At 42.2% G+C, this 25,448-nt stretch overlaps 1 protein-coding gene across 2 annotated transcripts; it reads left to right on the forward strand.

Moving 5' to 3' along the window:
• The first annotated feature begins 662 nt into the window (after positions 1 to 662).
• ZBTB43 (zinc finger and BTB domain containing 43) lies at positions 663 to 23,424 on the forward strand. Of its 2 annotated transcripts, XM_043566764.1 has the most exons (3): positions 663 to 827; positions 4,131 to 4,254; positions 17,956 to 23,424. In XM_043566764.1, exon 3 carries the CDS (start codon positions 17,979 to 17,981, stop codon positions 19,380 to 19,382), a length of 1,404 nt encoding a protein of 467 aa, XP_043422699.1. In that variant the 5' UTR covers positions 663 to 827; positions 4,131 to 4,254; positions 17,956 to 17,978; the 3' UTR covers positions 19,383 to 23,424. The 2 variants fall into 2 exon arrangements, with proteins under 2 accessions (XP_043422699.1, XP_043422700.1); XM_043566765.1 differs by lacking the exon at positions 4,131 to 4,254 and having other exon boundaries at positions 715 to 827.
• Positions 23,425 to 25,448: the final 2,024 nt, after the last annotated feature.

Here is a 25,448-nt window from a genome sequence, read left to right on the forward strand (position 1 = left end):
TTACATCATAGGCACATGATTGGGACTGAACTTCCAACCTTAAGATCTGCTAAGAGACAGGAAGAAAATAAAAGTGGCAAAGCACTTAAGGGGCATACTTAACTAAAAGTCCTAGTGGATTTTGTTTAAAAAAAAAAAAAGTACTACGTGCCAGAAGCTGGTCACATGACTGTGGCTAGTTTAACCACTGGCTAATAATGAGAATGAGATTACCATTAATAGTTTGGACTGATTATGAGTCATTCCTTCTAGCAGGGGTGAAGATCTACCTCCCAGAGATCAAAAGATTTCCTCTGGTACCTGAACAAAATGAGCCCTTTTCCTGAGGGTTGGGGAGGGTACCCAGCTCAGCGCCTGCCACACAGAGAGAACTGTTCCATTCGTTGTAGATTTGCTGAGCATCCACTACGTGCCAAAGGCATTGTGGAGGCAAAAAAGATTTGATACGATCTCTGCTAGGTAACATGAGAGAGATAAAGTTTGTAAAGGGTTTAGGACTTGGAATCAGCTTCCTCATTCACAGTACTGGCCTCACTCCTCGTCCGTAAAGCCGATTAACCTGCTCCCGGTTACACTGCGCAGTCGCTGGCTACAAGGGCGCCCTCTCCTGACGCCCCGCCCCAAAAGTGAGTCCCGCATGCGCACACCGCCTTCTCTCTGACGCACCCCCGGAAGCACTGGCAGTCCCGGGGGCGGAACCGGGAAGCATTTCCGGGGGCGGGAGGCGCAGGCTGAGTCGGTCGCGGCGGCGACGGCTTGAACGGGCCTGAAGCCGGTGGCGGAAAGTGTCCCGCGGGTGGGTTATGCGAGTGCGGAGCCCTTAGCAGGTACTGCGGAGTTGAGACACCAGGTAGCGAAGGGGAGGGGGGAGGCCAGAGAGGTTTAAGGGCTTCTCTGCAGGACCCGGTGCGCGCGCCCCCGGCCGGCAGGCCCATTCCGCCGACCAGGATGCTTTAGCCGCGCTCGGGCGGTTGGAGTCCCGGAGCCCCGGGCCGCCTCCAGCCAGTCCGGTGCGCCGACCGCGACACCAAGGCCCCCGAGGCAGCGTCTCGCCCAAGGTCACCCCGCGGTGGCGGACCTTGGCGGGCCAGAGCGCTTGGAGATCCCGCTCGGGTTCGTCCGCTGGCCTTTCGGGGGCGCCGTGTGGGTGCGGCGCGGCGGCCTCGGGTTCGAGCCAAAGCCAGGAGAAAGGTTGTGCCCAGATTTTGCTAGTATCTGTCTCTGTTTACTTCTAAGTAGTGTTTCCCCTCGCTTGCGGTCTCTGTCACCTGTTGTCACCTGCCCTTTTTGCATCTCAACTCGGCCCCTGTCAACTTTGTGTTCCTTTCCAGTTTGTCTCTCTCGAGCCCGTCTCTATCTGGACCCTGTCTTTATTTCTGCCTCCACCTTGCTTATGTGGTTTTTCACCCTGTGTTTCCCTCTCGGCCCTTCCTCTCATTCATGGCCTGCCTGTCAGCCTTGCTCTTTGGCCGTCCGTGTTGGTGCCAGTTTAGTGTCTTTCTCTCTTGTTTGTTGCCTCTCCTAACTGGGTTTGTCTGGGCGGGGCAGGGCAGGCCTGCCCGGACCTCTGAGCCATGCAAGGTGACTCATGACCCTGTGAAGCTTCTTGCCCTGGTGACATTCTCAGTGACTAGACTGCAGTCTGGCCCTCAACTCTGACAGGTGTCGCCCAACCTAAGTGTCCGGTGCAGAAGCAGGCCAACCAGAGACCATCTCAGGGCCAGCGTACCTTGATAAATCCTTGCCTTTTCCTACCCATGGCATTTTAGGCCTGCACAGCTCCTGAATTCCCTTCGATCGGTCCACGTACCCCAGGATGGCCTCCACAGCTCCCAGGAGCCTCCTCTTTGAATTACAGCTGCTTAACTAGGCCTGTCTACAGGCTAAGGAAGGGTCCGTCTGAGATCTTGTGTCCCTGGGGGCTCATGGAACAGTAGCAGGATTTCTAGGGAGAGCTGTATGCTTAGTGCAGAAATTGTGTCAGTATGTACAGTTAGATTATAAGAAACCTAATAATTTGATTCATTCTTTGCTTTACTAAGGTACTCCCTGGAGAAATAAGCCAGACCCAGAAGAACAAATACTGTATGAGTCCACTTACACTTTGTCCAAAATAGGCAAATTCATAGAGGCAGACAGAAGGTAGGATGCAGTTTACCAGGAGCTGGTAGAGGAGGGAATGGAGAGTTATTGTTTAAGGGATACAGAGGTTTAGTTTGGGATGATGAAAAGGTTCTGGAAATGGATAGTGGTGATGGTCGCACAACATCGTGAATGTGTTTAATTCTACTAATTGGACACTTTAAAATATCAAATTTTATACTAAGTATATTTCATCACAGTACAGGGAGGGAAAAACCCTTGCTCATTGGAGAAGCTCGGTACTAGCCAGCTCTTTGAAAATGTGCTTTTAAACATTTATTTTGTAGCTCTTAGGAACCTTAAGTTGTTTGTTGATGCCTGCTCTTGTCAGAGCTAATGTCCTTAGAAAAGGACTTCGGTCAAAATAATTCAGTTAAAATCTTCCCTCAAGTTTTTTACTTGAGGCAGATTACCACTCTAGCTCTCCTCCCTCCATAATCCTCGGATTCAGTGCAGGAATCTGCTGCATAAATAGGGAATTTCAGGAAGACTTTACTTTTCACATGAAGAAAACCGTTAGGGTTGGAAAAACAGCCCTGTTATGATAACACAAAATTATGTGTCATTTCCTGTGTCTTTTCTGATGGGGGGGGGGGGGCTTTGTATTATGTTCTTATTTAAGCCATTTTGTCTGCTATGGTAGTTTATCAGGCTTTCTTGTGAGATGCAGCAGCTGAATTACTACTGTATTGAATCCTAGGATACCATGGATTGAGGAGAAACCACCGCCAATTAAGCTATGGCATGTGCTTTTGTAATCACTTAGGCTTATGAAAATTCTTCTTGAAAACATTTTTAGACTTATTTAGACATTTTTCCATGATACTTTCTAATGCCTAAATTTTAAAAAATAAGTGAAATAAATTGGTGAAAGTGTTAAACTTTTAACATTCCTACTCACTTGTAAGTTCAGAGATGGGTCCATACTTTCCCACAGTGTCCTTTGTGCCATCAGAAACATTGATGAGGGTCTCAGGCAGTGACAAGTATTAAAATTTCCACTTGACCATCACATCCTGATTGCAGAAATTTTGAAATATGCCTCTTAAAATCCGTTGAATGTGCTGTGTATTATTTTCATGAACTTTTCCTTTTTACTTTATCTACATTTATGGTTGGAAAGATTTTTGTCTTATTTGCAACATGTCGAGAAGACTTTCCTGTTTTGTTTTGTTTTGTTTTGTTTTTTGTTGGTATGTAGCTAATCATTATCCTAAAACCCAGTGCTGTGTCTTCCTTCTGTTTTTCTCGATTTGAGCTTCTTACCCCAGTGCTAATGAATATGAGAGTGCATTTAAAACCATTTCCTTGGCTATATTGTAATGTAATGGCAGGATGACCGATAAGTGGGGTTTGTGGTTAGAACAATACCTTCTCTTTTGAATCTCAGAGAGTTTGCTACAATGGAGTATTTGCTTTTGGCTTTTTTTTTTAAGTAAAACATTCAGCTGTGTCTTAAAATTAAAGGGAGACAAGATTCAAAGTCCATAAAGTAGGTAGCTTATTTTTAAAAAATCCTAAAATAGATTTTAACTAAGTTCTTTGGCTAAAGTGTTCCAATTAGGAGAACCTATAGGGGTGCTGATTGGCAATGGTCTGAAGACTGAAAACACTTTTCCAAAGGATATTTTAATTTTGTAAAATTACATAGACACTGATCCGTGTTGGTTTTCTATTTTTAACCAAAGTACCATGGTAATGTAAGACGGTTATTAAAACCGGGTGAGAGATTTAGGGGTGTACAGAACTCTCGGCATTTATGTAACTTTTCTGTAAATCTAAAATTATTTCAAAATTAAGTCCATTTTAAGTACAAGGCAGAAGCTAAGATAGTACAGACTAGAAGTTAATATAACCGAAGATACCAGTTTTCTTTCTGCAGCTCAGAAATAAATCCTACACATGTAGTGTTTATTAGCAAGGCACATGTATATGCTGAATGTCACCAGCATCGTTTTTACATTTTCAACGTGATTTTTTTCTTTCAGAAGTCAGTGTGATTCTAATTTGAAGCAAAACTGAGAAATGGGTTCCTCTTCCTCATTCATCCATACTGCTTTGTGATGGCCATGGCATAAGGGGCTTTTTTCCAGGATAACACCTTTGCATTAGGTAGGTAAGCTATAAACTTACTAAAATACAGGTTTTTAAAATTATTTACTAAAATGGTTTATTTTTCAGCAAAAATAAAGATGTATTTGTATTTAATTGTTCTAGACCATAGGTTCCCATACTTCTGAGCAGGAACTGTCGCACATTTTAAGGCCAGTCACTGCTCTACATTGTACCATTACAGCATCTCACTTAAGAGAAACTTCTCAGGGACTTTTTTTTTTTTAACTTAGAACAATATTAGATTTAAATTAAACTTTAAAAAAATTTTTTTTAATGTTTGTTTATTTTTGAGGAAAAGAGAGACAGAATGCAAGCGGGGGAGGGGCAGAGAGAGAGGGAGGCACAGAATCCAAAGCAGGCTCCACTCTTTGGGCACAGAGCCCGATGCATTGCTCAAACCCACGAAACCCAAGATCATGACGCAGGCCAAAGTCTGACGCTTAACCGACTGAGCCACCCAGGCACCCCTAAATTAAACTTTAATTTGAATTCTGACCTACCACTTTTGAGATATATAACCTTGGGCAGGTCTTTTAACCTTCCAGAGTTTAGTTTACTCGTCTTTTTTTTTTTTTTTTTTTTTAAGATTTAATTTCTTAATTTTTTTTATTTTGAGAGAGTGAACTTGTGCATGAGTCAGTTGGGGAGGGGCAGAGTGAGAGGGAGACAGAATCCCAAACAGGCTCCATGCTGTCAGCACAGAGCCTGACGCAAGGCTTGCTCCCACGAACCATGAGATCATGACCTGAGCCAAAATCAAGAGCCAGATGCTTAACCTGACTGAGCCACTCAGACACTCCTGAGATTTATTTTATTTTTTCATTTTATTTATTAGAGAGAGAGAGAGAGCATGAGAAGGGAAGGGCCCAGAGAGAGAATCCCAAGCAGGCTCCACGCTCAGCTCAGAGCCCAGGGTGGGGCTCAATCCCATGACCTCAGGATCACAGTCTGAGCCTGAGCCAAAATCAAGAGTTGGATGCTCAACTAACTGAGCCATCTAGGCACCCCAAGATTTGATTTTTTTTTTTTTTTTTTTTTTAACTAATCTCTACACCCAGCACGGAGTTCAAACTCATGAACCTGAGATCAAGAATCACATGCTCTTCCAGCTGAGCCAGCCAGGTGCCCCTAGTTCACTCATCTTTAAAATAAGTGTAATGATTCAAGAGTATCGCAGTTGCAAGACCCAGGTTTACATAGCTTGCCCTTTGAACTGCAAAGCATCTGGCTAATATAAAGAAAGAACTTTGGTAGGCATGGGGTTTTGGTATTTTTGTGTATTTGTGCGAATCTTTAGATTTACTGAAGTAGTATTTACTGTGTTTAAATGTGCTCTCTACAGTAAGTATGCAAATTACCTTTATGGTCTAATTAAGAAATCTTTGGAGGGCTTTAAGACCAATGGGTCTGCTTCCCTATTGTTATCTGTGTTTTAAGATACATAATTGTGTTTAAGTAATGCGTAAAATTTGACATGCTATTCTTTAGTTGTATAAGAAATACATTAAACTCATCAAAATTGAAAGAGATCGTGGAGGTCATCTAGAGTTTGGTGATTTCTTCAATATTTTCCCATTGTCTTCTGCTTTTAAAAAAGCCTGGGTGGCTCAGTTGGTTAAGCATCCGACTCTGGCTCAGGTCATGATCTCACAGTTCGCAAGTTCGAGCCCAGCGTCAGGCTCAGTGCTGACAGCTCGGAGCCTGGAGCCTGCTTCCGATTCTGTGTCTCCCTTGCTCTCTGCCCCTCCCCCACTTGCACTCTGTCTCCCTGTCTCTTTCAAAAATAAATGAACATTAAAAAAAAAAAAAAAAGCCAGAGAGCATCCATGAACTATGGAGGGAATTAACTGAGATAGATGTGTATGTTTTAGAACTGTTACTATTAGTTTAAAAAAAAACAAAACACTGTGTGTAAGGTGACAAATAAAATTGCAGTACCGTATTAAGTCTGAGGATGGTGAATAATTTGCTCTGGGGTTTAGGAACGCATCATATGTTATAGACGATTTCAGTTGTTTATTTGTGAAAGTAGTATTCACCTTTACTTTCCACACTATCATCACAGGTTATATTAGGCCTGAGCAAGTGTTTTGAATTTAATTCCAACTTCACCACTTACTAGTTAAGCAAGTAGTTTAGCCTCTTTGTCTATATCCTGTTCTTCTTTTTTTTAATGTTTATTTTTGAGAGAGTGCATGCGTGTGCGAGAGAGGGGCAGAGAGAGAGGGGAACAGGATCTGAAGCAAGCTCTGCGCTGACAGCAGAGAGCCCGATGTGGGGCTTGAACTCACAAACTGTGAGGTCATGATCTGAGCCATAGTTGGATCTGAGCTTAACCTACTGAGACACCCAGGCACCCTGTGTCTATTTCCTATTCTGTACAATAAGATAAAAACTACCTATCCAGTGGATTGTTATGAGGATTGATGAGATAGAATACATACAGTCCTTTTGCACAGCCTCTGGTACAATGCACACATTTAATAAATAGTAGATGCTGTTATTATTCCTACTAATTACAACATTTTCCTAGTTATCCAGTTTGGAAACTTCAGAGTCGGTATAGGTAACTAGTTTACCTTGCATTACTTTATTTCTTAAACAGCTTTACTGAAACATGATTCATGTACAATTAAAAGTTTTTTAGTAGGGGCACCTGGGTGGATCAGTCTGTTGAGCGTACGACTTCTGCTCAGGTCATGATCTTGTGGTTTGTGGGTTCGAGCCTTGCATTGGGCTTTGTGCAGTCCATGCAGAGCCTGCTTCAGATCCTCTGTCTCCCTCCCTCTCTGCCCATTCCCCACTCTCTCTCTCCCTCTCTCAAAAATAAATGAACATCAAAAAAAAGTTTTTTAGTGCATTCAGTGGGTTGTATAAACCCATTCTAAAATTAGAGTGTGGGACAATCTAATTTTAGAATTTTCATCCTCTCTCCCCCACCTCAAAACAAAAACAAAAACAAAACAAAACACACAATTAGCAGTGATTCTCCTTTCCTTTCCCTGTAGTTTCTGGCAGCCACTGATTTACTTTTTGTCTATAAATCTTTCTGTTGTGGACATTTCTTATAAATGGAATCATACAAGATGTGGCTTTTTATATCTAACTTCTTTCACCTGGTATAGTGTTTTAAGGTTCAGCCACGTTATCACATTTGTCAGTACGTCATTCTTTTTTATTGCCAAAAGAATGGCATAGTACAATAATATGTGCATAGTACATAATAAAATGGCGTAATATTTCACTGTATGGATATACCACCTTCTATTTATTCAGTCATCAGAGGAGGACATTTGGGTCGTTTCCATTTTTTGGCCATTATGAGTAATGCTGTTATGGACATTCGTGTATAAGTTTTTGTGGATATCGTATGTTTTCAATGCTCTTGTGTATATACCTAGTAGAATTGTTGGGTCACATGGTAACTTTGTGGTTAACTTTTTGAGGACCTACCTCAAAAGTAGCCACACCATTTTATATTCCCACCAGCAATGTATAATGATTTTAATCCTTCCATATCGACATCAACACTTGTTTTTGTGTCTTTATATGTCATGGCTGTCCAAATGGGTAATATCTCATTGTAGTTTGAATTTGCATTTCCCTAGTGAATAATGATATTGAGCATTTTTTTGTGTGCTTATTTGTATATCTTCTTTGGAGAAATGTTCATTCAAATCCTTTGCCCATTTTTCAGTTGAGTTGTCTATTAAATTTAAGAGTTCTTTATGTATTCTGGATATGGGTCATTTAACAGTGATATATGATTGCATATTTCTTCTCCCATGTTGGAGGTTAACTTTTCACTCTCTTGATGGTATAATTTGTGCCTTGCACTAGCTTTGAATCTTCCTGCCTACCAATTCAGTCAGTCCTACTGATTCTACCTCTCTGTTTTCCATACTCACTGTTACTTTCATTGCCTCAAACCTGGTTTCTTTGCTGAAATCTTATAATTAAGCCTGTACTTCAGACTTACTCCCGCTTTTAAGTGCATCAGCAGATTGTCTTTCCAGAACACATTTCACAACATATCACTGAGAAGTTTCCAGTGCTTCCCGGGGCCCACATTTAAATAGCAGATTCCAGGGGTTCCTGGGTGGCTCAGTCGGGTAGCTCTTGATTTCGGCTCAGGTCATGATCTCATGGTTCATGGGATTGAGCCCCTAGTCAGGCTCTGCGCTGACAATGCAGAGCCTGCTTGGGATTCTCTCCCTACCCCTCCTCTACTCATGTTCTCTCTCTTAAACATTTAAAAAAGTAAACTGTGCTCTTAAGGGACGCCTGTCTGTCTTAGTAGAGCATGTGACTCTTCATTTCAAGGTCCTAAGTTCAAGCCCCATGTTGGGCATAGGTCTTAACTTTAATAAAAAAAGAAAAAAAAGAAAAAGAAGAAAGAAAGAAAACCTGTGTGGCTCAGTCAGTTAAGTGTCCACCTCTTGATTTTGACTCAGGTCATGATTGTGGGATTGAGCCCCACATGGGTCTCTGACGCAGAGCCTGCTTGGGATTCTCTCTGTCTCTCTCTCTCTCTCCCTCCCTCCCCCTCTCCTTCCCTCCCCCCTCAAACATTAAAAAAAAACAAAACTGAAACAATACCCTCAAAACTGTTCTTTGTTTATCCCTTGCTATTTTCTTTTTTGTTACTGTAGAAGGTATTTACAGACCCCACGTACTTACAGAATAAAACTAACCAGGTTTTTAATTCTTTAGAGGGAAACATTCTGTTTGGGTCTGAAAAATTTCCCTTTGTGGGTGGATTGTTGGGGGTCTTCCCCCCCCCAATTTTTTTTAATGTTTATTTATTTTTGAAAGAGAGAGGGCACAAGCAGGGGAGGGGTGGAGAGAGGGGGAGCACAGAAATGAAGCAGACTCCAGGCTCCAGCTGTCAGTGCAGAGCCCGATGTGGGGCTCGAACGTGCGAACCATGAGATCATGACCTGAGCTGAAGTCAGAAGTCAGATGCTTCACCGACTAAACCACCCAAGTGCCCTTTGGGGGTCTTTTACCGTAAACCTGAATGCTGTTAGAATCAACTCTGAGCTCTTTAGCTGACACCAGGGGTTAACTTGAGTTGAATGGCTGGGGCCAGAGGCTAGGTCTTACTCTTAGGACAGCTTGAGCTCTGTGTACTTTCTTCTGTGTTTGTGAAATTGTGATACCAGGGACCTACTTTAGTTTCTTTGGCCCAGCTGGCAAATGATGGGCCATGTCTTTGCCAGTTACTAACTGAACTCCACCCTCTCGTGCCAAGTTTTTAAAAACTTTCTGCTGAGGCATTATACAAACATTGGTATTCCAGTACAACCACCTCTTAATGTTGCTAATCTGCAGGACCTGTCCCATAGTCCACCCTGGGATTTGAGCCACAGCCAGACCTTCCAAGTGAACAGGCGTTAGTGTTCTTCTCTCAAGATTGCTACTATTATACCAGGATTGCCTGGGGAACTGGGTGGAGTTGCAGAGGTAATGTCTCTTTCCAGTCTGGTCCCATCTACATTATGTCCTTAATTAAAGTTTACCAGATAGCTCTGGTCCCTAGTTTCCAGGACTCAGGCCAATTTTTTTCATTTTCCTTAGATTAGTTTGGTTAGGATGTGGTAGATGAGAAGAATTATATACTGCTCTCAAGTCTTCCTCTTACCCTGGTGATACTAAAATTTATTGTGAAAGGATATGTAATTGTAGGCTATACCAGGTCCCCTCCTCTGAATTTCTCTTGGGTTTATAGTTCTCGTGTGGTGCTTCTATCATGCTTTGCCTTGAATGCATGTTTTCCAGGGCTGTATGCATGTTTTCCATTCCCCCCTACCAGATTATAAACTCTGGACGGTGAGATTCCTTGATCATCTTAGAAACCCACCCCCCCAATAATGTGCATATAGTGTTTTATGTCGGTTTACTTATTTATGTGTTCATTTTAGTGAGTTAATTACTTCTGTGAAAGTCGTTAAAAATTGAAACAGCACCTGTACTATCAATACAGATCGCAGCTACCACAACTGCCTGTGAGTTTCTAAATATGGCTTATATGGCAGGAAAATCGGAAGGAGAGTTTCAGTCTTCGCATGTTAGTAAAATCAGGGAATATATAGAAATGCCGCACCTGCCCAAAGTTAAGGGCAGAGATCAGATACTTTTTTTTTTTTTAAATAATCTCTACACCCAACATGTGGCTTGAATTCACAACCTGACATCAAGAGTCGCATGCTCCACCGACTGGGCCAGCCAGGCACCCCAGAGGTCAGATACTTTTAAATTATAAGGACCATTACCACCTTGACATAGTTGAAAGTAAAGTTTCATGACATTTTCCTTAAGTTTTTTTTTTTTAATGTGTGGTAAAAAAATATATCACTAAATTTACCATTTTAACCATTTTCAAGTGTACAATTCAGTGGCATTAATTATACTCACAATGTTTTACAAATGGCAACACTTTCTAATCCCCCAGTTTTTTCATCACAAAACAGAAACTCTACCTATTAAGTAATAACTCCCATTCCTAACTCCCCTGAATCCATGGTAACCTCCAATCTACTTTTGTCTCTGAATTTGCCTATTCTAGATATTTCACAGAAGTGGAGTTATACAACATGTGTCCTTTTCTGTCTGGCTTATTTGAGTTAATGTTTCTCATGATTTAACACAATGTTGCCAGGTTTATGTCGTAGCATGTATGAAAAATTGATTACTTTTTTTTTTGTAACCTTTATTTTTGAGACAGAGAGAGACAGAGCATGAGCGGGGGAGGGTCAGAGAGAGAGACACACAGAATCTGAAACAGGCTCCAGGCTCTGAGCTGTGAGCACAGAGCCCGATGCGGGGCTCAAACTTATGGACCATGAGATCACAACCTGAGCTGAAGTCGGATGCTTAACCGACTGAGCCACCCAGATGCCCCTGAGAAATTCATTATTTTTTGTGTTCTGTATTGTCTTTTAGGTGTCATTGATTTGTTATAATGTTCAGGTTCTCTATTTCCTTATAGATCTTAAGTCTGGTTTTTCTATCCATTACTGAAAATGAGGAATTGGAGTCATAACCTGTTGTTGTAGATTGGTCTGTTTCTTCATTGTCCATTTTTGCTTCATATATTTTGCTCCATATAGATTTCTTAGTGAATATATGTGTATGGTTCTATCTTCTTGATAGAGTGAACCTTTTATCAATCTATTAATGTCTTTCTTTGTTCTTGTAACCTTTTTGACTTAAAATCTATTTTGTCTGGGGGCACCTGCAGGGCTCAGTTGGTTAAATGTCTGACTTCAGCTCAGGTCATGATATCACGGGTTCATGAGTTCAAGCCCCACATCGTGCTCGCTGCTGTTAGTTCATAGCTGCTTCAGATTCTGTCTCCCTCTCTCTCTCTCTCTCTCTCTCTGCCCCTCCTCTCATTCAGGCGCACGCGCGTGTGCTCGCTCGCTCTCTCTCTCGAGTAAACATAAAAAAAAAGTCTATTTTGTCTGATAATAATACAGCCACTCCATCTCTCTTGGTTACTCTTTGCATGGAATATCTTTTCTATCATTTTACTTGTGTGTTATATGTTGTCTCTCATAGAAAAGATATAAACCAAGTTTTTTAATCCATTCTGCCAGTCTCCACCTTTTAATTGGAGAGTTTAATCCGTTTACATTTAAGTACTGGTGAGAAAGGATTTACTTCTACCATTTAGCTGTTTTCTGTATACCTTGTATGTTTTTTGTTTCTCAATTTCTCCATTACTACCTTTTAAAAACATTTATTAAAAAAATAAAGCATTTATTCTTTTTTGGCATGCCATTTTGATTCCTTTCATTCCTTTTCATGTATATTATTATTTTCTTAGTAGTTACATTGAGATTTACAATTAATCTCTTAAACTGTTCCTTACACCTCCATCCCTTTCCCTTCATTTTGTTATTGTCATGGATTACATCTTCATACATTGCCTATTTATGTTGATTTATAAGTATTGTTTTATGAATTTGCATTTTCAAGCATACAGGAAAAAAGTTATAAGTCAAAATAATAACAGCTTTTATGTTTATGTTGTTAACCTTTATCATTGGTCTTTATTCCTTCATATGCCATTGAATTACTATCTAGTATTCTTTTTTTTTTTTAATATTCATTTATTATTTTTGAGAGACAAAAAGAGAGTGCAAGCAGGGGAGGAACAGAGAAAGAGGGAAACACAGAGCACTTGAAGCAGGCTCCAGGCTGTGAGGTGTCAGCACAGAGCCCGATGCAGGGCCCAAACCCAGGGAGATCATGACCTGAGTGAGCTCGAGTCAGATGCTTAACTGACTGAGCCACCCAGGCGCCCTTACCTAGTATTCTTTTATCTCAGCTTGAAGGATCCCTTTTTATCATTTCTTGTAGAAAAGTTCTGGTAATGAATGGGGCACCTGGGTGGCTCAGTCGGTTGAGCATCCGACTTCGGCTCAGGTCATGATCTTGCAGTTTGTGAGTTCGAGCTCCACGTCGGGCTCTGTGCTAACAGCTCGAAGCCTGGAGCCTGCTTCAGAATTCTGTGTCTTCTCCATCTCTCAGCCCCTCCCCCCGCTCATGCTCCGTGTCTCTCTGTCTCTCAATAATAAATAAACGTAAAAAAGAAAAGTTCTGGTAATGAATACCCTTACCTTTTGTTTATCTGGGAGTGTCTTAATTTCTCCTTCATTCAAGAAAAGGTAGTTTTGCCAGATACAGAATTATCGGTTGATGGTTTTTTTCTTCCAGCACTTTAAATATGCCATACTACTACTTTCTGACCTGTATGTTTTTTTTAAGGTGTGAATCTTAATTGAAGATGTCTTTCATGTGATGAGGCATTTCCTTCTTACTGCGTTCAGCTCCCTTGTCTTTGACTTTCTACTTACTATTTAACTTACAATGTGTCTAATGTGGATCTCTTTCGTTTTATCCTGCTTGGAGTTTGTTGAGCTTCCTGGATGTATAGGTTTCTCTTTTATCCAATTTGGGAAGTTTTCTACCAGTATTTCTTTTAATACGTTTTCTACTCTTTGAGACTCCCATGGTGTGCATTTGGTACATTCAGTGATGTCCCACAGTTACCTCACACAGTGTTCATTTCTCTTCATTTTTCTCACCACTCCTCTGACTCAGTAATTTCAATTGCCTTGTCTTTGAGTTTGGTGACTTTTTTTATTTTGCCTATTTTAAATCTGCGGACTTTTTACTTCAACTTGTATTGGTTTCCTGTGTCTTTCAAACAAAACACCACAGACTAGGTGGCTTAAATAACAGGATTTTTTTTTTTTTTCTCACAATTCTAGAGGCTAGAAGAGCAAGATCATGGTGTCTGTAGATTTGGTTTATCCTGAGGCCTTTCTCCTCAGCTTGCAGATGGCCACCTTTTCACGTGTCTTCACATTGTGTACCCCCTAGATGCTGCTGTGTGTCCAAATTTAATTTCTTACAAGAATACTAGTCAGATTGGATTAGGGCCCACCCTAGTAACTCTATTTTAATGACCTCTTTAAAGGCCTCGTATACAAAGACTGTCACATTCTAGGGTTTTGAGGGGCGGTTAGGGCTTCAACTATTCTTCTCAGCTCCAGAATTTCTGTTTGGTTCCTTTTTATAATTTCTATCTCTTTACTGACATTATTCTCCTGATTTCCTTTAGTTTTTGTCCATAGTGGGGTTTTTCGTGTGCGTGTGCACGCACGCGTGTGTTTTAAGCAATTTGAGCATATGTAAGATAATCGATTTACTTTAGTATGACTAGTAATTCTAATGTCGAGAATCCCCCAAGTATAGTTTCTAATATTCTTTTCCTTGTGAATGCATCTCTCTTCCTTGTTCTTTTATACTTTGTAATTTTTGGTTGAGAACTAGAACATTTTAAGTATTCGAATATGGTAACTTTTGAAATTAGATCCTTCCCATCCTATGGGACTTCTTTTGTTACTTGTTGAGGGCTGCAGTTGTCGGTTTGCATGACAGTTTTTCCAAGCTATTTTTGCCAAGTCTGTATCCCTTGTTGCATGTGGTCACTGAAGTTTCTGTTGTTTTATCTGTGTGGTCAGCTTGTGACCTGACAGACTTCCTTAAATACTTTGACCCAGGCTTGGGGGTGGGAGGGAGGGGGAGCATGTTTGCCTTTTGAAATCTTATGATCAAAAAAAAAAAAAAAAAAATTATGCTCAGTGCTGCTGGGGAAGCCACTGCTGCCTGAGAGGGCCAGAACAAAGCTGCATGGATCCACCATACTGGCCAGAATGTAAATGCCCCAGTTTTTGGAGGACATATTCCTTGTTGTCCTCCCTGCCAAGAGCCAGCCACTCTAGGAGTGGGTCGGGGGTAGGGAGTGGAGGTTATAGCTGGTTTGTGCGGGCAGCACTGCTAGTGAGGTTCAGCAGGCTCTCTCTTCAGCAAGCATTGCCTTGGTTGCTACAAGTGTCTGATCAGATTCCAGAGTTCTCAAATAGTTGATTCTGATCCTTCAACAGCTTACTGGTTGTTTTGATGGTGGGACTGATCCCGAGAGCTTCCTACTTCACCATTTTCTCTGTTACCACTTATGACATTTATTTTTATAGAGTTGTTTTTAAAAGTGTTGTTCTCAGTCATTTAACATTCCACAACATTATTTGAAATCTTGATGAGAAGATTAATATTCAATAATAGTGTTGGAAAATAGGCTAGACATTTTGGAGGGAAAAGGGCTGGATTCCAACCTTACTCCTTATGCCAAAACAAACTCTTTGTGTATTAAACATTTAAAAGCTTTTTAAAAAAAAAAAAAAAAATGCTACCAGGGAGGGGCACCTGGCTGGGTAGCTCAGTCAAGTGTCCAATTCTTGATTTTGGTTCGGGTCATGATCTCATATTTTGTGAGTGAAGCCCCGCATCAGGCCTGCTTGGGATTCTCTGTCTCTCTCCTTCTCTCTGCCTGCCCCTCCCCTGCTCTTGCTCCCTCAAAATAAATTAATTACTTAAAAAAAAAAAAGTGGTACCAGGGAAAAAAACTAAATCTTTTTATTTATTTAAAATAATCTTGGAGTTGGGGATGCCTTTCTGTGTCTAACACAAAACCCTAGAGCCATAAAAGCAAAGACTGGGTAATTTATATAAATTTCAAAGTTAATTTCTTACATTTATAAAAAACTAAAAATCAATAAGATGAATCGCCCAATTTATTTGAACAAAGAATATAACTGATAATTTATAGGAAAAACACATGACCAGTAAACATGAATAAAGAATATCGTTCTCATTCATAATTAAATAAATGTTGATCTAAATAATAATGAATCATGGATTATTTACTTACGAGGCTTGCAAACTTTTTTTTTCTTGTTTGATAATGTCCAGAATTGTTAAGGGTGTGGAGTGTTATTTACTGTTGATAGGAGTGTGACTTGGTGCAACCTTTCTGGAAAGTAGCTTTGTAATATACATCAAAATGTCAAATGCACAGTCCTTTGACCCAGCAATTCCGCTGATAGAATTTACCCTATAGATATTTCCAAAGATACGCCAAGATAGTTATGCACAGTATAATTACATTGTGTATTTATAATAGCATTCCTCATAATTTCAAAAGCCTAGACAATTGAAATTCTATAAGAGAGCTGCTTAAATTATGGTAAGTCCATATAATAGGAACTATATAGTCATTAAACAGCATTGAGTTGGTTCTTTTTGTGCTAATGAGAAAGTGAGAGAGAGAGCACAAGCTGCAGATGGCAGAGAAACAAGGACAGAGGATCCTAAGCAGGCTCTGCACTGACAGCGAGCTGGATGTAGGGCTCAAACTCATGAACCGCAAGATCATGACCTGAGCCAAAGTCGGACACTCAACTGACTGAGCCACCCAGGTGCCCCTATTTTTGTTTTAAATTACTATGAAATGTTTTAAGAGGTATAAACCATAAATTAATACTTATTTCTAAAAACACCATCCTACCTCTTAAAATTATTATTGACTTATCTGGTATTTTGTTATCTTCCTAGAAGAGGGAGAATGATGTTATAGGAAAAATAGGATAGGCTTTGAAGTGATGAAGACCTAGAATCACAGCCCAGTCCCATAAAAATTAGCTCTGGGGTGCCTGGGTGGCTCAGTCGGTTAAGCGTCAGACTTCGGCTCAGGTCATGCATGATCTCACGGTCCATGAGTTTGAGCCCCGCGTCCAGCTCTGTGCTGACAGCTCAGAGCCTGGAGCCTGCTTCAGATTCTGTGTCTCCCCCTCTCTGACGTTCCCCTGTTCGTGCTCTGTCTCTCTCTGTCTCAAAAATAAATAAACATTAATAAAAATTAGCTCTTATTTTAACCTTGGTAAAGTTACTTGAACCTGAGTTACTGAACCTGAGAATATCGATCTCTATATTTGCAGTCATTATAAAGTGGAAAAAAGGAGTACAGTCCCTGCTATACAGTACCTACTCAAGAAACATTAGTTTCTTTTCTTGGTCTTTCTCCCTATCTCTCAAAGATGACTTTCAATCTTTGGGTTTTTGGGGTTTTTTTAATGTTTTTTATTTATTTTTGAGAGAAGACAAGTGGGGGAGGGGCAAAGAGAGGGGGGCAGAGGATCTGAAGCATGGTCTGCGCTGACATCAGTGAGCCCCGTGTGGGGCTTGAACTCACAAACTGTGAGATCATGACCTTAGTCGAAATCGGACACCCAGTGCCCCTGGGTTTTGGTTTTGGTTTGGTTTTAATCTCATACTTAGAAAACCTGGCATTTAGCAATGTTTGGATATAGTTTTAGAGCCAGATGATGGATAGTGCCAATAAATCTCTTGGGTTTACTGGTTTATTTTAATTTACTGTGGAATTATGGGGCATGAGCAGGTGTCTAGCAGAGTTTATCTTGTGGATTGCTGCTGTTAGGAAGCTTCTCTAATGCTTGACTACCCCACTAAATACATTTACAGTAACCACACAGGCAATCCTTTATTCTTTGTTATAACTTTATCTTCAGATTGAGGTCATTCAGTAACAGGGACAATATTTAGTATGCTCTTTGGTCTGTAAACAATTTGGAAACCATCAGATAGAAGGAATACCTTGCCTTACTTACTGCTTCATTCTGCTTCACGTCAGAAGCTCCTAAAAGGGCTAAAATTCTGCTGGCAACTAAAGAAAGTCACATTGTTTTTGACTTCAGTGAGTTTGCACCTGTGGTGCTGAAGGACCAAAGGCAAGATTGTTCTGACCACTTCAGCCCCCTTTCCCCTCACTCCTGCACTGGATTTTAGGCTAATGGTCTCCTTTCAGTTCCTTGCAGTGGCTGAGTTCATTCTAGTCTCAGAAACTTTATATAAGTCTTTCCTTCTTCCAACAATTCCATCCTCACTTCCTCACCCCACCTTGGCAAATGTGGATTAAATCTGAGGTCTCTTAAAAATTCTACTGCTTGGACAGGTATCATGTTTGTCTTGACTAGAAATATGTACTTTGTTTTATTTAGGAGATTTGTACAGCTTACAAAGCACATCTCTGAATTCTATTCTCATTCATAGACATAGGCAAAGTGAAGAGTTAAGACCAGGAAGAGTAGCGGGTCGTTCCTGGCACCCCCGCACCTGCAAGCTTTGCTCTGGGGGATGAATGCTCCACCCACTAATGCCCACAAGCAAGGGGACTCTATGGAACTGTGGAACTTGTCTTAGTTTTCTTAGTGATCAATAAGTGTCTCTTTGGGCTGGAATTAGCACTCGTTTTTCTTTCTCTTGTAGCACTGAACAAGATTTGTGATGAAATGGAGCCTGGAACAAACTCTTTTCGAGTAGAATTTCCTGATTTTTCCAGCACCATTCTGCAGAAACTGAACCAGCAGCGCCAGCAAGGACAATTATGTGATGTCTCCATTGTTGTCCAAGGCCACATTTTCCGGGCACACAAAGCTGTTCTTGCTGCCAGTTCACCCTACTTTTGTGACCAGGTACTCCTGAAAAATAGCAGGAGGATTGTTTTACCTGATGTGATGAACCCAAGAGTCTTTGAGAACATTCTCCTATCTAGTTATACGGGACGTCTAGTAATGCCTGCTCCAGAAATTGTTAGTTACTTAACAGCAGCAAGCTTCCTCCAGATGTGGCATGTGGTAGACAAATGCACTGAGGTTTTAGAGGGAAACCCTACAGTTCTTTGTCAGAAGCTAAATCATGGCAGTGACCACCAGTCTCCTAGCAGCAGTAATTATAATGGCCTGGTCGAGAGCTTTGAGCTGGGCTCTGGGGGCCATACTGATTTCCCCAAAGCCCAAGAACTGAGGGACGGAGAGAATGAAGAGGAGAGCACCAAAGACGAGCTGTCATCTCAACTCACTGAGCACGAATACCTTCCCAGCAACTCGTCCACAGAGCATGACCGGCTGAGCACGGAAATGGCGAGCCAGGACGGGGAGGAGGGGGCCAGCGACAGCGCCGAGTTCCACTACACCCGGCCCATGTATAGCAAGCCCAGCATAATGGCGCACAAGCGCTGGATCCACGTGAAGCCCGAGCGCTTTGACCAGGCATGTGAGGGCATGGATGTGCACGCACCCTACGATGAGCACCAGGTCACTGAGTCTATCAACACCATGCAGACGGAGCACTCAGTCCAGCCTTCGGGAGTGGAGGAAGACTTTCACATCGGGGAAAAAAAAGTAGAAGCAGAGTTTGACGAACAGGCTGACGAAAGCAATTATGATGAGCAGGTGGATTTCTACGGCTCTTCCATGGAAGAGTTTTCTGGAGAGAGGTCAGACGGTAATCTCATTGGGCACAGACAGGAGGCTGCCCTGGCATCGGGCTACAGTGAGAATATTGAAATGGTAACAGGGATTAAAGAAGAAGCTTCCCATTTAGGATTCTCAGCCACCGACAAGCTGTATCCTTGTCAGTGTGGGAAAAGTTTCACTCACAAGAGTCAGAGAGATCGACACATGAGCATGCACCTCGGTCTTCGGCCTTATGGCTGTGGTGTCTGTGGTAAGAAATTCAAAATGAAGCATCATCTCGTGGGGCACATGAAAATTCATACGGGCATAAAGCCCTATGAGTGTAATATCTGTGCAAAGAGATTTATGTGGAGGGACAGTTTCCACAGGCATGTGACTTCTTGTACCAAGTCCTACGAAGCTGCAAAGGCTGAGCAGAATACGACTGAGGCTAACTAAAAATAGGATCTGGCCCTTGAGTGGCAGGCACAAAAATAAACTATGGTAATTATGCAAATCTGGGCACAGATGATGCGTGCTACTTGCTATTATGAGAGAAGCTTAAAAAAAATGGAAGATATTTCTGAAAGACCAGCTCTAAGTAGGCCAATTTAAAAATCTAATTCCTCAAATTTGTATGTTCCTGTCCAGGCCTGGAGTGGGTAATGGGGATAAGTTAACCCACTTCCCAGCTGGCAAGGTAAACCTTCAGGCCCGTTGTGATTGAGGCAGGTGGACTTGGTGATATAGACATCTGCACTTGGAACTGGACTCCAGCCTACCAGTTCTGTTTCAGGTGGCAGCAAATTTTGATCGCTCATTACAAGGTCACGTTGGCATTTTATTTAGCTCTCACTATAGATACTTAGGTAATGTGGGTTTGTTTTAGTAGCTGCTTCACTGAATGAAAGGCTACTTCTGTAAAAGCTAACAGATAATGTGATTCCTAGGATGCGAAATTGATTAACAGAGCTCTCTTGTCTGGTTTTATTCTTTCTAGAGGGTCTTTTAATGAAAAACTATGGAGACGCTAAAAGGGTGACATTCTAAGTAAGAAACAAATAACTTGTGGTACAAGCTTCGGTTTCTGTAAGACGCCACTGTCACGATGTGTTTCAGACTCTTGATAAGGCAAAAAAGTTTTGTATTTTAGTACTAACATTTAGTTTGGACAATTGTATCTAATTGTAATTCTCTAGGGTGCCAGAGATAGGTATTTCTAATTGGTTTGCTGTCCCAAATCCTGTGTAATTATAGCATCCACACAGTGGGATCTGCTCTGTGGCTAGTAGGCGTCTAGCCTGCTTTGACCCTGACCATGGTACCATATTGGCTGCTCCAGCCATTTCTCTCTTAGGTTATGATGCTTCCTGAAGAGTTCAGTCCATGACCACAGTTGGTGGGAGGGAGCCAAGAGTCACTGCTGAGAGTTACCTGTGAGCGTAGGGAGTTTATGGAGTGCTCCGGTGAAACTCCCCGACTGTCAGCGAGAGTTGCTGAGTATCAGAATGTTGAGTGGCAGGAAAAACAACTGCCCAAGAAAAGAGGAGTCTTGAAGATACACTGGTAGGGGAGGTAGTCCCAGAGGGGTACATAGAGCTAATGCTGCCAGTTCTTTAGGAGTGCTGGAATGTGTTTTAAAAGGGGGAAAGAGGGAGTCCTAATTTTAGAAAGTAGTCTACAGATTCATGCTCCCAGATTCTAGATAAAGCTGCATAAATTTCCAAGTCCACACAGCTGTATGTACCAAAAAACATCGAGAAAAGCAGCTATTCTTGAGACCTTTTCTGCAGCTCAGTCAGTTGTTTTAGGTTACAAAGGAAGCATATATTCAGGATGCTTTTAAGCTGTGTAATATACCTGAAGTTCTCACCAGGGTAGGACAGGGTGCTACTATTATGTCAACTTTTCCATAAATTACTGGTCTTTTACTTCCAAGTGGAAACTTTTTTTTCCTTAAAATAAAAATAACTTTTCCTGGATTTGAGGTGAAATTTTTTTTCAGAAGTTTGGCTTTGCTCTAATGCGATAGACATTGCTGGCAATGGCCTCTGGTCCTTAAGCTCCAACCACGAAGGAAGGCATTTACTTGTTGAACAGTATCTGGAAAGGGGAAAGAAAGTACTTATTTACCAGTTAATTCTTGTAATCGACATTACAAAACAGGGATCTATTCATTAACACTGTATCATTCTCGATATATAAAAAGCACTTTGTATTTAAAACTTTATTATAAATATATATATATATTGATTTTTTTAATCTAGAAACTAGATATTACCTCTTGGTTGTTTGCCACATTAATATTCTCTTGGTGTCGAAGCTTCACCAGTTAACAGTCCTTTCTCTGCATACATGACAGATGTGTATAGAGGAGACTGTACAATCAAAGTTCAATTGCTCCTTCTCATTTTTTCATGTTAGAAGCCAATGGATTTTAGGTATGATCCTGGCCATTGTGTGTGAGGAGAAATTGTTTTATTATTCCTACTAATTTCAGTACTAAGGCATTGAAGCCGTTTAGTTCTGCCAAAAGCCCATCACCCTCTCCCGTGGTATTAGCCAATCACTTTCTGCCTGTTCGGAAGGTTTGATGTGCTGTTTCCCATTAAAGATTGTATTCAAATGAGCATTGGGACGTTTTGGGAGAAGAGTCTGAGAGATAGAATAAAAACGTTCTAGAAAAGTCATGGTTCTTCAGTTATGCTGAAATTAGCATGGCACCTTTGTTATGAGTAATGATGAAGAATTCTTGTTTAGCCCGGAGTGGTGGGCAGCCCTTGGGTGGTAGTTTTGCAAGTAGTCAGTTGTGCCGGGACTTATTTAATGTGTTGTGAAGAAAGGTGTCCTTTATTGAAATCCTTATATGTACATCAACTAAGTATAGAATTTAAAGTGTAAGTTCCTCACACCTGCTGTTTTAAGTTTTTTATGGTAGTTGGGGTTTCCTTTAAAATTAGGGTTGCTAATCGGGTCAGCCAGACCCTGTGAGATGGTTGGGCATCTGAAATGCTGGCCATGTTCAGAGAGGCGGGGAAAAGAGATTGCCTTAGTTTGGATAGTGAAAGTGAATTTTTATAAACTTTGCTTTTTAGGATTAGGAGATCATACTGTATTACTACCTTTTTTCTCCTGCCCACTCTGGGTTGGATAGTCTCTCTCCTTAGCCTCAGTACAGCTTTAGAAAATCTTTATCCTTCCAAATGAGTTTGGATAGTTGTGGGTAACATTTTCCAAACAGTCTTTCAGGGATCGTGTAAATGGCCTACAACCAAGGTATTTGTCCCCTACTTTGAGTCTTAACTGTGGTTCTTCTCCAGTCCCAGCGGGAAAGGGCTTCAAGGCACCACCAGTGGTATCTAATATTAGTATTTATACCATGCCTTTAATTTTAGGTGTACACATTACAACAATCCACTTGGTAAAGTAGGGATCACCGTCTAAGGAAGGACTGCGGTAGCCTTCCCTCAAGTGTTGAGGGTTACCCCCAGGCGCTCCTGGGCCCCGGCCTGTTGATTCTCATTTCTAGATCTCACCTTCCTCTAATCCCTTCTTTATGCCACTGCTTTCAAAGAGTCTGCCCAAAAGGGTCTTCTCCATTCTCATGGTCATCTGCTGAACGAAACTGGCCCTATGTTGACTTCTAGCTGTTTAGGAAAGCTGCTTGGTCTCAATGGCCCCTTCCTGCAGAGGCACGCACATCCCCAAGCTGCTGGGGAAGTGATGTGGGGGGCAGAGCAAAAGCAGCCCAGTCGTGTTTGCCCTGGAGCGGGGTGGGGGGAGGATTGGCCACAGCCCTCTGGGTGGGTGGCGAGGACTCCGTCACACCATATCCAGGGGTCTGTGTTTGTAAAGGTCTCTGATAATTTAGGAATGCTGGAAAACAAGCAACATACTTACCCCCTTCCCCAGCCCCCATCTGTGCCACACTAATTTTGTGATTTAATTGCTTTCATGGGTGACTAACTTTGTTCAGTAAAACCAGGGTTTGTTTGTTTGGGTTTGTTCTTTGCTACTTACATATTTAAAGGTACATGTTTCTTGTTTCTTATTTCAAATCTCTACTGATAGTGCCCAATGGGAAGATGCTGGAACACATTTTGCAAATGTGACATTTTTTTGTTGTTTGTTTGTTTTTGTTTTAGTGTTGCTTGAAGCCTGTGTCATAATGTCAGTTGCTGCTGCCTTCTTTCCTTTTATGAGGTTCCCAATGTTTCTTCCAGAAAATTACTTTATTTATGCAAGTCAGGTGACTCTTAGACCACAAAACCATTTGATGATAAACAGATTATCATTAGGTGCATATCTTATTGATATTTTGTGAAATGTTATGCCTGTGTTGCAAAAGTTGAATAGTTTTGTCTTTATATATTGCTGTCTTCAGTGTACAGCATGGTTTTACTTAATTGAATGTTACTGTTTAATATTTTCTTCTTATAGAAGAGACCATGCCCTTTTGTATGACATGTTTTAATAAATGTTATCCGTCAACTTTGTAAAAGTTTTGTTTTTCACTCTGGTTATATGACCACATGTCTTTGTTTTCATCCTGGCTTTTGCCACCTGAGAATAAAAGTTATTTTGTGGCCTTTTGATAAGTAAATGCCAAATGCACAATCTGATCAAATGGGTAGTGAGTGAGCATTTGCTGTGCCAGGCATTTATGATGCTGATCTCATTTTAACCGCCCCCCCCCCCCCCCAGCTCTGTCAGGAATTTAGATGTGCTAGATATTCTGTTGGCTTCTCCAGATCCCCTCCCTACTGTGTGCCTCGCTCTGGAGGCTGGCCTCTGCAGACCCGTCCTGTCTTCTGGTCAGGGTACGCCAGAGCTACTCTGGGAGGAGGCTGGCGGATTAGAGAGAGAAGTCTGGGAATTCCCTCCCCTGGCTCCTTCCTGCCAGGTGTGGGTTGACAGTGGCTGGGCTCCTGTGCCTAGGGCCATAGCTCCAGTCTAGCAGCTTCAGGGTTTGGTAACCACATCCTCTCCTTGTCCCTTGCAAGCCGAGGACTGGTCCCGACTCCCTGTTTGCCAGCCCTCGGGAGCTTCAGTGTCCTCATACGAGTTCCTTAACCTGCCCACGCCCTTTGTAAATAGTCCCCTTGTGAAACTCAGGCACCCCAGCCGAGTGTGCCCGCTGTTTCACACCAGGCCTCTGGCTGATGATGCCTTAGACACACTCATTTCATTATGAGCCTGTTGTGATTGAGAGAAGGTAGATTTGTTACCAAATGTGGAACAGTGACTTCAGAGTGGAGCTCGGATTCAAATGGAGGACTTCACGGCTGCAACACTCGGAGATGCTTCTTTCCACTGCTCTGAGATGTCCCCATGCTCTTCAGCTGGGTCTCTCCCTCACCTCACCGGGCCTTTCCCCCCTCATCCCCCCCTCCCTAAGAAAAGCCTCAAGAAACAGCAACAGTGCTCTTTAAAAGTGCTGCAGGCACCGAGGGCCCCACGTATTTCCTAACAACAGCTCATTACCAGAGACACTGCTTGTTTTAGACCAAACTTAACCGTCTTCCCACACAAACCTTCTGTTACCACTGTTTGTTGTGAGGGATTTTTTTTCCCCTCCCCATTGCTGATTTTAAAGCCAACTACAGATTGCCTCAGCTAGCTTAGCCATTCTCTGTGTGGGAAGAAGTCCAGAAGAACCGTCGCTAGCCCTTTTTGAGGTGGGCCCTGTCCGTGCTGACCAAGGGCAAACGGTCGGGCCCGGGGGGCCTGGTGACCCCTCTGACCCCCGCAGGCCGGCCCACCTGGGAAGCAGGCTTCCCCACACCAGCTGCCACAGGGGCGGAGGCCTCTGGGGTGTGAAGATGAGAAGCACTGCGCGCCTTGTCGGGAGAAAGGAAAAGATGGAAGTGGCTCGTTTGTATTTGGGAACAGAAGGGGGGTGGGGTGTGAGGGTGTAACCCAGATGGAGCAGATCACACCTGTGCAGTTTATTTAGATTTCCTCACAGCCAATTCAGAGACTGCTTCCCACCAAACCACCGGCGCATTCCTGGAGACGGTCTCCATGCCCAGGCATCTTGGAGGGTACGCCGCTCTAGAATTTGCCCGCAGTCAATGGACCAGCCAGCAGGTCGGCCGCAGGAAATGAGGTAAGCTCGAGCTTGACGTAACAGTCATCTACGACTTGGCGAATGATTTTAGAGATGTCCTCGGTGCAGAAAGTGAAAGATGGGAACTCTGTGCCCTTCCAACTCGGTCTTGTGTTCATAAGAAAACTCGGTCAGTGTTCTGTTTAGAGTTCAGTGAAGGAAGATGGGGGCAGACGGCATTTTTTTTTTCCCCCTTAACGAGAAACCAGAAGGGCGCTGAGAGTGAGGAAGGAAGTTTGTCTTCTGAGCTGGTCTGACTAGTTTGAGTCAAAACCAAGTAATGGGATTTTATAAGCTACCACTTTCTTGTGGGCTGCTGCCATGACAGGAGAGTCCCCGTGGCCTCTGAGGGAGTGTGTGGGCTCTATAAAAACAAGGTAATTCATAAGCAGTATTGTAGGTAAATCTACATTCTA

The sequence above is a fragment of the Prionailurus bengalensis genome, chromosome D4 (assembly GCF_016509475.1).
Source record: "Prionailurus bengalensis isolate Pbe53 chromosome D4, Fcat_Pben_1.1_paternal_pri, whole genome shotgun sequence".
NCBI classification, from domain to species: Eukaryota; Metazoa; Chordata; class Mammalia; order Carnivora; family Felidae; genus Prionailurus; species Prionailurus bengalensis.